Genomic DNA, 16,515 nt, shown 5'->3' with positions numbered 1-16,515 from the left:
CCCCCCCCCCCCCCGATTTTATTTATTAATTTCCTTCTAACTTCGTGAAAAACCTCACTCGAGATCTCCTTCATCACGAACAAATAAGTACGGTTGTGTCTTAGCTGCACACTCATTTCGTTTTACGAACCTTTGTTGGTTCCATACTTTGATTTCGAAATAACTAAACCTTTCATGGGTCAGCTTTTTATTTCTTACCCCGAGCAAACTTTTGGTATCCCCATAGTCCACAAGAAGGAAAATGTTTATTCAAGTGGGAATCATGGTGTTTCGCTGATTAAATAGTCACAAAAAATATAACTAATATTATTCTCTAATCTATTTTTTAAAATATTAAATGGTAGTTTCTGTTTAAAAAGGAAATTGTAATCCTAACAAATTTTGTACAAATGTATTAATGGTTTAAAAATATATATATATATATTTTTTACCAACATAATTCTTCGATGGAAACTTGATTGATTGATTAAATTTTATGGAATGGTAACACTTTGGATATTTATTGTGTTTGAATTGACAGATAATAGACAGTAAATTATTTATGTGTCATTTAAATTATTTCTTTTGCTTATTCACTAATACAACTACTTTAATGCATGTCATACATGTGCTTCCTTTTTCTTGGGCACGTGCTTTCTTCTTTTACTTTGCTTAATTAAGATTCTAATTATTTTGAAGATTATCCGTGTAGACCAATACGAGTCTTTCCAACATGTTTTGTCTTGAAATTCCTATGATTGATCCACCAAAACAGAAGGTGCACCGTATTAGTGTAGATAGTAACTTTTAAATTGTTTATATGACATCGATTCATTTATATAATCCTCCCTTAATCGAGTATTGCATATTTGAATTTTTATTCCTCACGTGCTGTTGAATTAACAAAATTTAAATTGTGTGTTTAATCGATTAAAATAATTTAAGAAATATATATATATATATATATATGAAGGGGAGTTGATAATCTTATATTATTTTTATGCATGGGAATTATTGCATATTATTGCAGTGAATGCAACGTTGAAGCTTGTAAAGAGAGAATTGCGTGTGAAAATATCATAAACATTTAATTACTCGAAATAATTAAATAAATAATTATTCAACAATTGGTAAGACATGAGATGGAGAGCACGAGCAATGAATGAAAATGGGGCCCACCACGTTGGAGGAACCAGATATCGACGGCTCTGATCTAATCTCATGAATCAAACTATTCTCGGCAGAGATGTTCATTTTACTTGGAATCTTACCGAAACTCACTCTACATTGGTAAGGGAATTTTTCGAGTCGTGTCCAAATACTCGCTTCGTTTAATATAAATGCAATAGATATTGTATTATATTATATATATTAAGAACATTAAATTAGTTGATTTTGAACCTCTAATCGTAATATTTAAATTTAAAAATAAAAATTAATTGTTAAAAATTATGTTATAACATTAAAATTTGAATTTTAAAAAATTATGTTCGGTAGAACGTTTGCTTATCAAATATATTAAGATTTTTTTACAATAATTTTAATAAATATTATATTGAAAAATGAAATCGTTAAAATAATTATTTTTAAAATAATAATAAATTGAGAAAAATACTCATGGAATACTCAATCCCGACAAAAATAAATGAAGAATTTTGGAAGGACGGAGAATGAAATAGGTGGCGAGAATAGGGAAACCAACTTCCACGTCCTTGCCCCACCTCGTGGACGTCGCTGGTTATGGTCATGTTTGTCTAGGGTAAAAAGTACATCGAAATCGTATGCAAAGTTCGATTTTCGTACAGTGACTTATTCGTCATATTAGAACAAGTGTCTCACCATTATTATCTTGTTGCTAAAACGGTGAACTGTGATACCATGCCGCCCTAAAATTTCCTATTTCGAGTTATTACGATTAATTTTTTACCAATTGTGTTCATGATCTAAAATTTTTATGACTCTAATGATAACCACAGAGCTCGTTGACTACACCTAAAAATGGAGCCGATGTTATCGATAATAATTCATCCTTTCGCACATAAACTAGTTGATTAGTAATGCACGGAAAGGTCAATTTGAGGGAGATGACGTTACTAATCGAGCCTCTAGCAAGTAGCAATATTGAATAATGGGTATAGTCCTTAGCGAGGTGGTCACATAGTGGCAAGGATATTACCCTACGAGTATTATGTATGGTGTAGGAAGCTTTTTACGTGTGGTGTGATACAAACATTACTTCTATTTATTATTTGGCTATGGGTGCCATTTAAGGATAAAATGTAGGCTTCAACTTCAATAAATAATAATCGAACACGAGCATAATTTAATAATAGCAATAATTGACACGTACTTATTTTCTTGAAATTTGAAAAGTTCAAATCACTTACTCTACGTTTGTTACATTAAAAAATATATAATAAATAAAATTTGATAACGGTATACAGCAATATATAGACAAAAAATATTTATCGACATCTCGTAAATTATCTACAAACGTTTTGATGTTACTAGAAAAAAGTTTGCGCGTATTTTTTAGATGTGATATTAATAGTAAATGTATTTTTTAATTAAAAAATTTGAAGTTTTTAAACCCGATATTAATGAAAATTTGGAAAACCCAAAAATATATTTTTAACACTTTTTAAAAGTAAGAATATTTTTTAACTTTCATTTAAAACTAATATAGGGGTATTTTTGTATTTTACTATTTTTTTAAATTTAAAAGATATTATATAACTTCAAAAAAGTTTATGGATATTTTTTAAACTAGCGTGAAATTAAATGATATTTTTATTAATTTAGAAGATAATTTTATTAATATACTCTCGACCAATCATATACTTGTGATCGCTATGGTTCGGGACCACAGCGGCATATTTTTCATGGATTCAGTGCGGCATCGTCTACGTTATATACAATGTACATGAATGGAAACTACTCATTTTCAGCCGTCCGATTTGGGTGATGACGCTGGCTTTCGACACGTGGCTGATTGGCATTTTTAATCAATCTTGGAGCCTACATTACATGCTGGAACTCGTGCGCACATTGAAGTATTCCCGTTGAGGAGCGTTTTCTCCGGCAACGGCGATGCGGCTGAGGTTGAACGGGGATCGGCGAAATATCAACGGTCATAATTGCTTTGATTGCCGATTAATTGGCTTAGTGATCTGGAATGGAAAGTGCCGTTTACAATAAATCGCGTATTGAATTCACAACAAGCGGGAAATTTATTACGGCCTTTTTAGTTAATTTTTAAAATTTTAAAATTTTCATAAATTTATTAAATATAAAATTAAAAATTTATGGGACAAAAATCATAAAATTTAACATTTATAATTTAAAATTTAACGTCAGTTGACATAGATGTCGAAATTGTTGCGAGTTGAGGAGAAGAGACCTGCGGTTGCAAGACAACTCACTTAGATGTAGCGTTGTGCCCCAACACTCTTTGCTACTTTAGTAAAAACTTTTATCTGTATTGTCGACCCGAACATAGGTGGAGTCTTGTCCATGTGCTTAAGACAAGTTTTACCGTTCTATGCATGACACTGTAGAGAAGATGTTAACAACAGAAAACACGACTCATCGGAGAGAGCCAAGTGGGCGACCACTTTTCTTAGCACTAATATCTACCCGACATATTATCGAATTAAAATACATATATACACAAATCTCGATTTACATATAAATTTTTTTATTAATACACTTCAATTTTTTTTATTAATACTCTTGTTGTTAGTATTATATTTAAAAATACTCATTAAATTTCAAAAGTAACATTAACACCCTTTTATTTTTATAAAAAAAATTTAAAAAAAATTATTATCATGAATATACAGACCAAAACCATCTACTAACATCTCATAGATTATCTCTAAAATTTTTAATATTAATTTTAAAATTTTATGAGTATTTTTTAAACGTGTTATTAAAATTATATTTTTAAACAATTTTAAAAGTTCAAAGATATTAGTATTATCGGTTTACATCCAAAACGGTAAGAGAATTTATGAAATTTTAAGGTATTATTGAATATATATATATATATATTTTAATTGAGCCTTTATTACAGCATAAATAAAAACTATATATGTATATATATATTATCAAACAATATGTATACCATTAGAACCAAAAAAATCATAAATAATTCACACATCAAAGTTCAATCAACGCTTCGATATACGAGCTCACATCTCTTACTATGAGAACGAACGCTTCCTATTCCTCCCACCCATACAAATCCCCAAACCCGAAATCAACGGTCCAGCTTCTCCAGGCCCACTTTCACCACACAAATTATTCTTCCTCGCCACAATTTTCAATTAAATTATAAAAAAGAAAATATAATAATTTTGTCTTTCATTTCGTAGAATTATTTTCGACATTATAGACGTTAAAAAAAAAAAACAATTTTCTTTGTTGTAATTTAGCCGAGTCAGCAAGATCGTGTCCACGTCATCGTCGATAATCCATGCTGGCATAAAAAAACAAAACGGGCTGGGCCGAAATTGGAAGAATGGGCCCAGTAGAAAAGTGGGCGTGTCGTGTCGGGTGTGAAGACATGTTACGGAAAGACAAAGCTGCTTCAAACGGCGTCGCTTTTGCTTTTACTTCGCTCCATCGTCGTCATCATCACAGGCAGTACTTTTTTAGAGAGATAGAGAGAGAGAGAGAGTTGAGTCTTCAGTGGGAGTGAACCAGAGACGGGAGCTTTATTATCTTTTTTGTTTTTTGTTTTATTTTTTTATTTTTTTATTTTCTCTTTCTATATAGCAATCAATTATCCCTTCTTCTTCTTCTGCGGGTTCTTTTTTTTTTTTTGTTTGTTTGTTTTGTATCAATTTCAGATCACCCACGCCATCCATTCCTTCGTTATCTCTCTGTTATGCATCAACGAATGTGTGCTTGAGTGTTCTTGTTTCCGATTTTGGGAGATGGGTAGTGTGTCCTCCGATGATGTTTCCGACCAACTCTGTGGGAGCTACAGTTTGAGTGCAGATGTCAGTGAATCGGAGAGTTGTAGTAGCTTCTCTTGTCGGAGGTTTGATGGCGAAGGGGCTTCCAGTTCAATGGCCTCCTCCCCACATCCCATTTCTGGGAATTTCTGCTTTCCGCTGCCGGTTTCCTTGCCTGTTCTTGGTGGGAAGAATGTTTTTGTCTGGGATGAGAAGTCTAAGAGACAGAACACTGATTTATCTGGTAATTTTGTGTCTCTTGTCGTTTGTTCTTTGTCTGGTTTGATAATGTTGGTACTGTTCATCAGAATCACTCTGTTTCATCATTTCTGAGGAAATTGAGTGAACGATTAAGGGGGTCTTTTCCCCTTTCTTTCATCCTTTTCTTTGATTCATGTAGCTGCATCAATAGATCAGGGAATGTACGGTTGAGATCGAAACTCAATTGGGGTTTCCTGACATTGAAGCAAGTACAACATGTTCATATTATCATATCTCTTGTTTTGTTTTATGCAGAAGTTGAGATGATGAAGGAGAGATTTGCCAAACTCCTTCTTGGTGAAGACATGTCAGGGGGAGGGAAAGGGGTTTGTACTGCCCTTGCTATCTCAAATGCCATCACTAATCTCTCTGGTAGATCTTTCATTTGAACCCATTTTTAAGTCATTGTAGCTATGTGTTTATTCTGATAGCGTGAAGCTTATGAACATTTCTGATACCATTATGAAATTTCAGCTAGTATATTTGGTGAGTTATGGAGATTGGAGCCATTGGCACCACAAAAACAGGCAATGTGGCATAGAGAAATGGAATGGCTTCTATGTGTTTGTGATTCCATTGTTGAGCTTGTTCCTACTGTTCAACCTTTCCCTGGTGGAGGTACTTATGAAGTAATGATGTCGAAACCGCGCTCGGATTTGCATATGAACCTCCCTGCGTTAAAGAAGCTCGACGCGTTGCTTCTTGGTATTCTTGGTGGGTTTTGTCATACAGAATTTTGGTATGTTGATCGAGGGATAGTTTTGGGTGACTTGAACGAATGTAACGAGTTCCTGCCCGGTGGGAGGCCTTCGATCAGACAAGAGGATAAGTGGTGGCTTCCATGCCCAAAAGTTCCAGCAGATGGTTTGTCTGATGATGCCAGAAAGAGGCTGCAGCAATGCAGGGATTGTACTCATCAAATACTCAAAGCAGCCATGGCTATCAATAGTAATGTTCTTGCAGAAATGGAAGTTCCTACAGCTTATATGGAAACCTTGCCCAAGGTATAGCTTCTTCTTTGATTCATCTGCTCCTGAAAGTTCTTTGATTTTGATCACAATTTGATGCCTATTGTGATTACGTTTGATCTTGATATGTTTGGAATTCAGTGTTCATCAGTTCAGTGTTCATCAGATTAAAGAACAGATGAATGATGATTAGTTTTGTTTTCTTTTTCTATACATGTGTTGGAGCAGAGTGGAAAAGCTTGCTTGGGAGATATCATTTATCGCTCGATAACCGCTGACGACTTCTCGCCCAAATGCCTCCTTGATTGCTTAGACCTTTCATCAGAGCATCACACCCTGGAAATAGCAAACAGGATCGAGGCTTCGGTTCATAGTTGGAGGCAAAAAGACCATAAAAGAAGCAGTCACCGGAGCAAGGGAAGACGACCGACTTGGAGTGGCAAGGTCAAGGGCATGGTTGCAGACACTGGGAAGAGCAACAATTTGGCCAGGAGAGCAGAGATCCTTCTCGAAAGCCTAAGACTAAGATTTCCAGGATTACCACAGACAGCATTAGACATGGCCAAGATCCAATATAACAAAGTAACAATTCTTTCCATCCTTTGTGTAATTGTGAGAAATACGTTCGATCGACCGAATCGATTCTAATGCTAAAAACCTTCCTGCAGGACGTGGGGCAGTCAATTCTCGAGAGCTATTCAAGGGTAATGGAGAGTTTAGCATTCAACATCATGGCACGGATTGACGATGTCCTATACGTAGACGATGCAATCAAGCAATGTATCGAACCAGAGTCGAACTCGGTCTTCAACAGAGGATTAGGTGGTCTTCCAATCCAGAAACGAATGTCTCCGAGCCCGTTCTCGATCCATCACAGTCCATTTGCTTCCCCATTTGCAACACCAACATTCTGTTCCTCCACACCAATTGGTGGAAGTCCAGGAAGGCTATCCCCATCCCCAACTGTAAAAAGAAGCAACATGAAAGAAGCAGGAGTAGTAAAACTAAGACCAGAGAGGGAGAGGGAAGGTGATAAGGAGAAGATTTGGTCATATGCTGGGAATCTTAGTGGTAGAAGAATCTCTGGGGTGACTCCAGAGAGAGATTGATATTGTTGACAACATTCCTACTGTATTATATTACTTACTTAGCAAGTAGAAATGTAGAAGAAGGGATGATTTTGGGATGCATTTCGTATAATAATATTGTTTTGTAATTATATGCAATGACGACTGCTTAGCCTATGCCTTTTGACTTAGCCTTTGCCTTAGGAACAGCACAGGGCGATTGGCAGTGTAATCAGGGAATATTTTTGGGATGAGAAAGTCCTGTTTCTTCACTCTATAAAGTAATAGGATTGCTGCCTTTTGAAGCAAAGATGATATCAATAATTGTTCTCTTGTGAAGCCTTTTGGAGTTCCCCATAAAAATCATGGCTGCTTCTTCCCCACTTTCCTATTTTTTATAGTCCGTTGTGTTGGACTTTTGATTTGGAAGCCTTTTTTTTCATTAGGAGTATCAATATTTTATAGCCAACCATGGAATCCATTCATACCTCTCTCGTTTTCCTAGTCATTCGATTTTCTAGAATTTTAAGTAACCTACTCCAAATAGTCTTGACATCGTTTTCCTAGTCATTCGATTTTCTAGAATTTTAAGTAACCTACTCCAAATAGTCTTGACAAAGGATGATTGAGATGAGATTCGGTATTTTTAAACCACGAATCATTTAGTTTCCAACCCACTATTACAGATGTAACAAAAAGAAATAATAGAAAAAGAGCTCTCGTATAAAAATCCTCATTAGTATGTAAACCAATCGCATACGACCATTGATAAACACCAAAATACGTGAGCGTGAAGAGATTAAACATAAAAACTTATAGGTAAAAGTAGTGTTGGTAAGTTCAAATGTTTACTTAAAAAAGATGAAAACAATAGAAGATTATCATTTAGTCATGTCTTTACAAATTTACTATACAATTAACAAAATATGTTATCAACAAGCTATACAATTTAAAATTATTTGGCGAGATGTGTGTAATCCATTTGACATGCATGATTAATTATGTACCTCAAACTATTAGCGAGACTGTATCAATGAATATAGTTCAATAACAATGGTTAATCCGAGCATAATTAAGACAGTGATCGAATATCTGAACTCATACATGCAATTCAATAATGATTGAATTTTCATTTAGTAATCTTTGCATAGAAAGATGCAGACTGCTGTAAATGAAAACCATCTCCACCAAAGTTTTTATTAGATAGAGAAAGGCTCAATCAATTCCAAGTACCCCATGAGGCCATAAGCCTTAGTCAAAAAGAAAAAGAAGAAACGATAAGCTAAAGCAACTGATATCAATTAAAGCTTCATGTCCAGTACAATAAAGGGGAATTTACAAGCCCATCATCAAGATCCTCTACCCACATCACATCCATGGAAGGTTAGCAAGAGCAACAGCTAGACACTTCAAAGCAACTATATTCAAATTAATGAAGTAAATACTTTATTTATTAACAGATTACCTTCAGCTGAAAGATGGAATTGAATAGCCCCAGCAGGGTGAGTGGAGCTCAGCTTAACAAATGGTAGAGGAAAATGTGTTCTCCTACTTCACACGGCTGCCAAGTGACCATCATGCACCTAAGGAATTCCACCATACTACCATTTCAGATCAAATTTATGTAGGAACTGGGGCAATAGGCAAAGTATAAGATATGATCATTGCAGCATAAAACCATCCCTTCATGGGACTCTTGTAGGCTACTATTGCTAGCTTTCACAACACATTACAAATAGGACGAAGACGAAGCGTTACTTTGTTATTTCAAAAAATCAATTCCAGTAATTATCTTTAAGAAAAGTTCATGAAAGGAAACTTTTTTCTCTGAGAAAAGGTTCTAGACAGCCACCTGATCGTTTGAAGAAATAAACTAGAGATTTTACTTCAGAAAGAACTCTATCGTCATTTAAATGTGGGTGGCATTGAAGACGTAGTGTTAGAAGATGGAAAGCTCTTTGAGTAATACCTAGGATTCATGAGGAAAGCTCTTGATGTCTCCGAGTTTGGACCTTGAGGCGAGCACGAACTAAAAGAAAGGCTATCTTTCCTTCTGTTGACTAAAAGGAACGGGAGTTCTGATGAAACTTTTGAGCGCAAGGTAGGAAAAAGGGATAGGTTTAGATTTCAGAAGGAACATACGGCCGGAAGAGTGTACCCTTAAATGGCTGCGAGTCTAGAAATTTGTAGATACGAAAGAAAGCTAAGTTAACCAGGATGAGGGGATCTTTATTGCAGCTGTTGTGGAGGAACTCTCGTTGTGTAGCCTTGAGGAGTGTTTGATCGGAAAGAAACAGAAGATTGAAATCAAACAACGGTGTGCTTGTTTTCTTTTTCCTTTTTTGATGGAATACCTACAGTTCATTAGAAAATGAAATACACAAACATCTCCAAATGAGCTACAAGAAAAAACGCTCCGATTTTGAGAAATCGAAGAGGGGGAATAAGTACAGAACTCCATTTCTTTCAGACCAAATGTTCCCAAAGAAACTCCAACAACATTAGGACAAAGCATATTAGGTTTCTTTTGAGAAGGACACCTACAAAGAGAGAGCATATCTTGAATCTAGTGTTTAGGGTCACCAAAGATGTTGAGGAGATTTCACCAATATTTCTTCACAAGCTGTCCATCAATGAACAAGTGCCAACAAATTTAGAAGAACTCGTGCATAGACCACAACAATTAAGTAGGAGAGAGCAGATAGGATTCTTTTGTTTAATCTTGTCATTCGTACTAACTCCAACAATGAAAAGTGTCCAGCAAACGACTTTGACTATCTTACAGAGATTAGCATAAGGAATACCCCGTCTTGATCCAAGACACAGAGAAAGCTGAACTTAGTGGAAAGAGAATGGGAGCATCTCCCAACCAAACCCTTTCTCTACCAAATGAAGGGCCTATAGATGGTGTAATTCAAATATAGAATTTTGAAATATGTCTTCTTTTGATATCCATTTCAATTGAGGGGCATTTTTATCATCTCCTTTTCATGGTAGAGGGAGATTTTTTATCTTTCGCCTCCTCTCCTTTCTAGTTTTTTTCATCGACCAATTTGTATTATATAATTGCCCAAGCCCGTCGCTAACAAATATTATCCTCTTTGGACTTTTCCTTCAGGGGCTTCCTCTCAAGGTTTTAAAACTCATCTACTAGGGAGAGGTTTCCACACCCTTATAAGGAAAGCTTCGTTCCCCTCTCCAACCGATGTGGGATCTCACATTGTCACTCATACAAAAGTTCACCGAACATCAACATATTTAAAAATTTTAAATGGAAATCAATTGAACGATCATCAGGTTCAATATATTGAGACAACCTTCAAAGCAAAGCTACCAGCTTAATCACTCACCATAAACCATTACGCATGATGCAATGTTTCAGCAGGAAAGTGGAAAAAAAGTTCACTAAAATAAACTAAATATAAATACTACTTACTCCTGATGATATGATCCAATGTGGGGGTGGCCAGAACAAGTTTGAATACTCAGAACAATCACATAAAGGTAATATGCTTCCATCCTCCAAGAAAAATATAGCAATGTCGCTGCCCTTAAACACATCATCTTCGTCCCCACTGCAGCAGAGGAAACCGTCGGTAAAGAATATGCAATTTCCTTTAACACCATATAAACCTGAAGCCAATGCAGAAAAAGAGCAATTTTCGCCCAAGAACAGCATTGTGTTGCCCAAGTCACGGACAACAGTCCACTTCTTAATTCCATCCTTGCGCAGTTTGAACACCTTAAACCCAACTGTTTTTTCTTGTAGAATACCTTCAGGAAGTTCACCATCCAAACCAAAGTTCTCTTCAGAGTCTACGGTTAAATACATATCCACCAACAACAGTTCACCATTGGATTCCAACAAAATCTTCTTGTCGCCACCAAATACAGCTTCAGCAACCAAAGTGACCTTATCTTGAGATTCCACAAGGAAGGTGGCCCCAGAATTATCAACCGCATAAAAATCCCCCTTAAACAATGTCACATCATCATAAGGCAACGCAGTGTGCGGAACCGTACTCCACCGCCCATCCCCCGACTTAAACATAGCCAATCTTCCAGAAACATGAATAGTAACCAAAATAAATTCACTTCCATCGTAATTCAAACACTTGTAAGCGACTTTCTCCCTATACAAGTCGCCGGCATCGCCGGGGCGATTACTCACAGGCCAAAAATTAAGGTAGTGCAGCACATATTCCTGACAAAGCTCATTAACCGAAAAATTCAACAAGTTCAGTACCTTGGGGAAATCTTTCGGCAATGGCTTGAAGTAAGATTTTGACATCGGATTTGATATCTTAATCATTCCGCGCGTATCTTCTTCGACCTTGATCAACCAGCCGTCTGTGTCCCCTATTGAGGGTTCCATGGGAGACTCAACACGAAAAACGGAGCGCTTGGTGAGATAGAAACCCCATGTGGTGTCGGATATGCCGTGATTTGGAAGAAATGGGAATCGACCCGGTGATCTATGGCGTTTGGGATTGACGACGGATCTCCACGAGGAACACACCGATCGAAAACGCATCGTGTCGAAAGGAGTTTCGAAACGTTGTGCAATGAGGCAGAGGAGATCCCTGGGGAGATGAGCCCATTCAGCCATGGATGATTCGATTAATCTGGAACTTAAAGAAATGAGAACTACCGATTGAAGAAAAAGAAGAACTCCTGAGTGATGGTGATGAATCCCCCTTTTATAGATTTTTGGCCACCGCAGTTCCGGATTCTTGGCGCTTCACCGGTTATTTATTTATTTATGGAAAAAATTAATAAATTTATTCATTAATTTTCACCTCAATCTTTTATTTTTCATTTAAGTATAAAAAATAGATAAGTATATTATTTTTATCTATTCAATCTTTTCACTAATTTACTCAATATTTAAAAAATTAATTTATCCACCAATTCCAATAAAATTAATTTTTTTTTCCTCAAATTAAATTAAATATATCCTTAACTTATGTATAAAAAAATTAACAATTGAATACTTTTATTAAAAAAAAAATTACAATTAAAAAAAATGAAAATCGTAGAATTTAATTTAAATCAGTAAAACTTATTATTAGTTTGAAATAAGTTTGAATTAGTTAAATATTCGTTAATATTTGGAGGTTATGAAATATATTAATTAGTTAATATTTTTAGATATTTTTAATCCGCTAATATTTTTAAAGATTTTATTAGTAATATATTTTATTTTATTCTCGATATTTCTTTTAACTGATATCCTATTTAAACCCAGTGAATATCAATCAAGATTGAACTTTAAATTCTAATTTTATTTCTCATTCTTCACCGTGTATTGTTTACTTGAGTAATAATATTTTCAGATACATTCACACTTTTGAGTGATAGATATTGTGCTGGTTGCTTTACTTACTGAATGTCAAAGCATGAGAATACTCTCTTCGTAGCTTCTGCCTTTTTACAAACCGATCAACAATTTTTCTTCTTTTTTGAGGTCCTATGGGATAGGTAGGTTCGAGCCTTTCCCCTCTTGTTGCACCAGCTCCCTCGAACACAAGGGAGCGGGCAATGATTGTTCTCTAAACTTTGATAAACATTATACCAAGTTAAAATATTCTAATGTGTTTGAAAATGAATTAGAATTATATCGTGCTACTATAATATTAGAATATTTCATCTCCGTTCATATTCAATAATTGTTTATAACTCTAACTCGGTTACCTAAAATACAAGCTTCCTCGTGTCTTTTTCGAGATTGAACAAGTAGTAAACGTTCCTATCTTCGTAGCAAAGATAGCTTATGCCTAGAAAATATAGTAGCCTATTTATTCCTCAGCTATTTTTCTTTATGGTGAAATTAGGTTCGAAAATTTTCATATTGATCCTCGAAGTTTGAACTATTTATAAAACAATCTCGTAACTTTTTGTTAAATTTTGAAATGTTTCATTTAAGTCCTTCAAATTTGAACTATTTTCAAACCAACCTTAAATTTTTTTTAAAAAAAATCAAACACAAATTTTTTTTAGGTAATTTTGGGGTAAAAGTTAGCAATAATAAAATTCTTTAAGGGTTGTTTTAAGAAAATCTTCAATCCTAAAGGACTAAAATGAAATATTTAAAAAGTTATCTATATAATTAAAACTAACACCGCATTTGTTGATAATTTAAAATAATTTATCGTATTTTTTTCGAGGGTAAATATTTTCATAATATAAGAAAATCGGGTTTGCTCTTTCAGTCATAATTTCTGAATTTGCAGACCTATTCTTCCCCATGGAGAAGAAGGCACAGAGCAGTAGAAGAAGCCAACCCAAAAGCTCGGCCCGCGGGAAGGTATTTGGGACCAACGCTCTTCAGCTAAGTGAGCACGATGCCTCGCGATTAGTCGGTGGAATAGTTGAAAAAGGTATCTCAGACGCTGAGCAAAGCAAGCCATTTGCCTCGGTTGCCCCTCCCAGACCTTCCGTTTTGCCGTTTCCGGTCGCTCGGCATCGGTCTCATGGTCCGGTGAGATTTCACTTTGGCTGTTTCATCTATTTGTAGTGCAGGCCATTTCTATGCTTAACTAGATTTTTCTTTTTTCAATTAGTTTAACTTGATTTTAAGGTAGTCGGAAGGAGAGTCTACTGATGTAGGTTTTTTTAAAAAATTCTAAACTTCAATGTTGTGCAATATGATCTGAAGAAAGGAAATGAGAGTGGCTCAGTAGACATCAAAATTAACAGAATGTTTGAATTTTGTTTTTGTTTTTTTTTTAGTAGCGTTTCTCCAGGAGCAAATAGATTAATTTAAAGAACATAAGTCACTGGCCCGCACTATATTTTCCTCATATTAACGGATTTTGGAGTCCGAATGTTATTAATAATCCAATCTGTTTTTTCAGCATTGGGAATCAGTTACTAGTAAAATGGGTGGGAATAACATCAGAGATGACCGGCGGGGGGACGAGGAAGAAGATGAAAGATTGATGGAGATTGAATCTATAGCGAATTTTGCTAATCCAATACAAAGGAAAAAGAAAAGTAGCTTAGACTTTGGCAGGTGGAGAGAGGCTGTTCCAGGTCACAACCATATTGCAGCAAGCGGAGAGGAAAATAAAGTTGCAAGCTTAGCAAAAACTGAACACCTAATTCGTGCCGGGGAAGCAAATAGCACTATGGATAATATGTCATGTGAGCCCTTATCAGCTGGTGTGCTTGCACCTTCTCTTATGAATATTGAACATAGTTCGTCCGACTTTGTAAATAAGCCCACTGGAAACAAGACAAACGCAGCTGGTTTAGAGTTTGCGAGGTCAATGAATAACGTGGAATTGAAAGGGTTGGATAAGCAACACATTCCAGAGAATCTTCAAGATGATTATGATCAATGGGGACATATTTCAGAGAGTGAAGTTAAGGAGGGAGTTCCACTTGATGGTACTTCATTTCAGGACATGGCTACGAGGCTCCATCATTTGAATTCAGAAATGGTTCCTTGTTTTGAGTCCAATATTAAGGGAGAAGATGCATTCTCGACACTGGAGAGTCAGATTGATGCTGAGAATTGTGCACGAATACAAAGAATGTCACAAGAAGAGATTGCTGAAGCACAGGCTGAGATAATGGAGAAGATGAGACCAGCACTATGGAAAACCCTGAAAATGAGGGGTGAGGGAAAATTGAAGAAGGGGTCATCAAAGCCAGATGCGAGCAACGATTATGAGTTGGGTAATCTACAAAAAGAGAGCACACATGATAGAAATGGTTCTCCCAACATAGAGAATGGTGTAACCTCTGGAACGACAGCACTAAAATATAGAAACAGTGGGCTTCAAAATGTTGCAGTGCAGAAATTTGACTCAGGTAGTAGTGCATGGAATGCATGGAATGAAAGGGTTGAAGCGGTAAGGTCGTTGAGGTTTTCCTTGGAAGGGAATATAGTTGAAAGCTATTCTTTTCAGCAGTCAGAGAATGGTGAGACTTTTAGTACTTTATGGTCTTTTTTCCTTTGTGGTGTGGGGGGGTATTGCCTCTTTCTTAGTATCTGTTCATATGATGCTGTCTAGTATGTGAGCCAAATCAATCAATTGTAAATGCAATTTTCCTCCAATGTCACGATGATGGTATGTTTGCAATTTCCAATCTCCAAGCTTGCATGAGAATGATAAGAGCCAGAAATTATTCCCATCATTTTCTTTTTATTTAGGTCATTGGGAAATCTTGTTTTTTCATTTTCAAAGCTTTCAATCATCACTAGAACGTTTAAGAATGGATTATGTTTACATGGTATGTATTTTTTTCTCCAATAATGACTCTCTATTTTTGACCTTGTGCGGGTGATGAGGCAGTTCATGGGTACAGCACTGAGAATGTTGCTTCACGAGATTTTCTTCGAACCGAGGGGGATCCAAGTGCTGCAGGTTACACAATTAAAGAAGCTGTGGCACTGACGAGGAGTGTGGTCAGTATAGTTGCTTCATTGTAGTGACAATTTTTTCCACCATAAAATACTGTTAATTTTTTTCCACTTTTGGCCCATATTTTTCCTTTTGCTTTCAAAGTTAATCCTTTTTTATTTTTTATGTCTAATCTTCTACGTGATTGTTATTTTAAACTCTTAAACCTTCTGTCATTTTCACTCTAGCTTCTCGTTGGTGTCAGATACCAGGTCAACGTGTCCTTGGGTTGCATGTCATTTCAAATGTGCTTGACAAGGCATCGCTTAACACACGCTTAAAACAAGTTGGGTCCACAATGGTTAAAGATAGTAGCTCTGTTGATTACAATGCAATTTGGACTTATATTCTTGGCCCTGAACCAGAGCTTGCTTTGTCACTGAGGTAAGACTCCCTGAATACTTGTAATATTGACATTCATTTTTACACGCTTTGATCTACTCATTGCTTGGTTCATGCTACACCTGACTGTTGCTGCTGTCATCCTTTCAAATTTGTGAAAATTGTCCCATGGTTTGTCATTTAAAGTTTATGTCTCTCTAGGATGTGGTTAAACCATCTTATCCTCGATGCTTTTTATTCTTTTTCTTAACCATCTCTTGACAGTTTTATGATTTTCAGTATCCCTAGTCACTTCATATTTTTGTCAATGTATAGGATGTGCCTGGATGATAATCATAACTCTGTCATTCTAGCTTGTGCTGAAGTTATTCAGTGTGTATTGAGCTGTAATTTGAACGAGACCTTCTTTGATACCCTAGAGGTAGGATCACTATAACATACAGCTTTGCCAAATTCTTGTCCTATTTTAATTCTTAGCCGGAGTCTTTTTTTTTTTTTTTTTTTTTTTTTTTTTTTTTTTTTGTAA

The 16,515-nt window shown here is 35.7% G+C and overlaps 3 protein-coding genes across 3 annotated transcripts in view; 2 read left to right on the top strand and 1 right to left on the bottom strand.

Annotated features, from left to right (window-relative positions):
• The first annotated feature begins 4,919 nt into the window (after positions 1-4,919).
• LOC111448796 (rop guanine nucleotide exchange factor 1-like) lies at positions 4,920-7,425 on the top strand. Its single transcript, XM_023088548.1, has 5 exons — positions 4,920-5,184; positions 5,457-5,573; positions 5,676-6,205; positions 6,398-6,751; positions 6,838-7,425. Exons 1-5 carry the CDS (start codon positions 4,920-4,922, stop codon positions 7,276-7,278), a joined length of 1,707 nt encoding a protein of 568 aa, XP_022944316.1. The 3' UTR covers positions 7,279-7,425.
• Positions 7,426-8,404: 979 nt separating this feature from the next.
• LOC111449058 (F-box protein SKIP23-like) lies at positions 8,405-12,854 on the bottom strand. Its single transcript, XM_023088901.1, has 3 exons — positions 12,619-12,854; positions 10,673-11,975; positions 8,405-8,819 (listed from the first exon to the last, which is right to left on the bottom strand). Exons 2-3 carry the CDS (start codon positions 11,843-11,845, stop codon positions 8,790-8,792), a joined length of 1,203 nt encoding a protein of 400 aa, XP_022944669.1. The 5' UTR covers positions 11,846-11,975; positions 12,619-12,854; the 3' UTR covers positions 8,405-8,789.
• Positions 12,855-13,433: 579 nt separating this feature from the next.
• The window catches only part of LOC111448455 (transcriptional elongation regulator MINIYO), an 8,550-nt gene continuing 5,468 nt past the window's right edge, over positions 13,434-16,515 (top strand). The window contains exons 1-5 of the mRNA XM_023088075.1: positions 13,434-13,717; positions 14,094-15,165; positions 15,540-15,652; positions 15,853-16,031; positions 16,305-16,410. Coding sequence (XP_022943843.1) covers positions 13,484-13,717; positions 14,094-15,165; positions 15,540-15,652; positions 15,853-16,031; positions 16,305-16,410 — 1,704 coding nt within the window. The 5' untranslated portion in view covers positions 13,434-13,483. The remainder of the gene's footprint in view (positions 13,718-14,093; positions 15,166-15,539; positions 15,653-15,852; positions 16,032-16,304; positions 16,411-16,515) is intronic.

Source organism: Cucurbita moschata, unplaced genomic scaffold (genome assembly GCF_002738365.1).
Source record: "Cucurbita moschata cultivar Rifu unplaced genomic scaffold, Cmos_1.0 Cmo_Scf00010, whole genome shotgun sequence".
NCBI classification, from domain to species: Eukaryota; Viridiplantae; Streptophyta; class Magnoliopsida; order Cucurbitales; family Cucurbitaceae; genus Cucurbita; species Cucurbita moschata.
The sequence above is the reverse complement of the archived record's forward strand: the minus strand, read 5'-3'. Positions and strand labels throughout refer to the sequence as shown.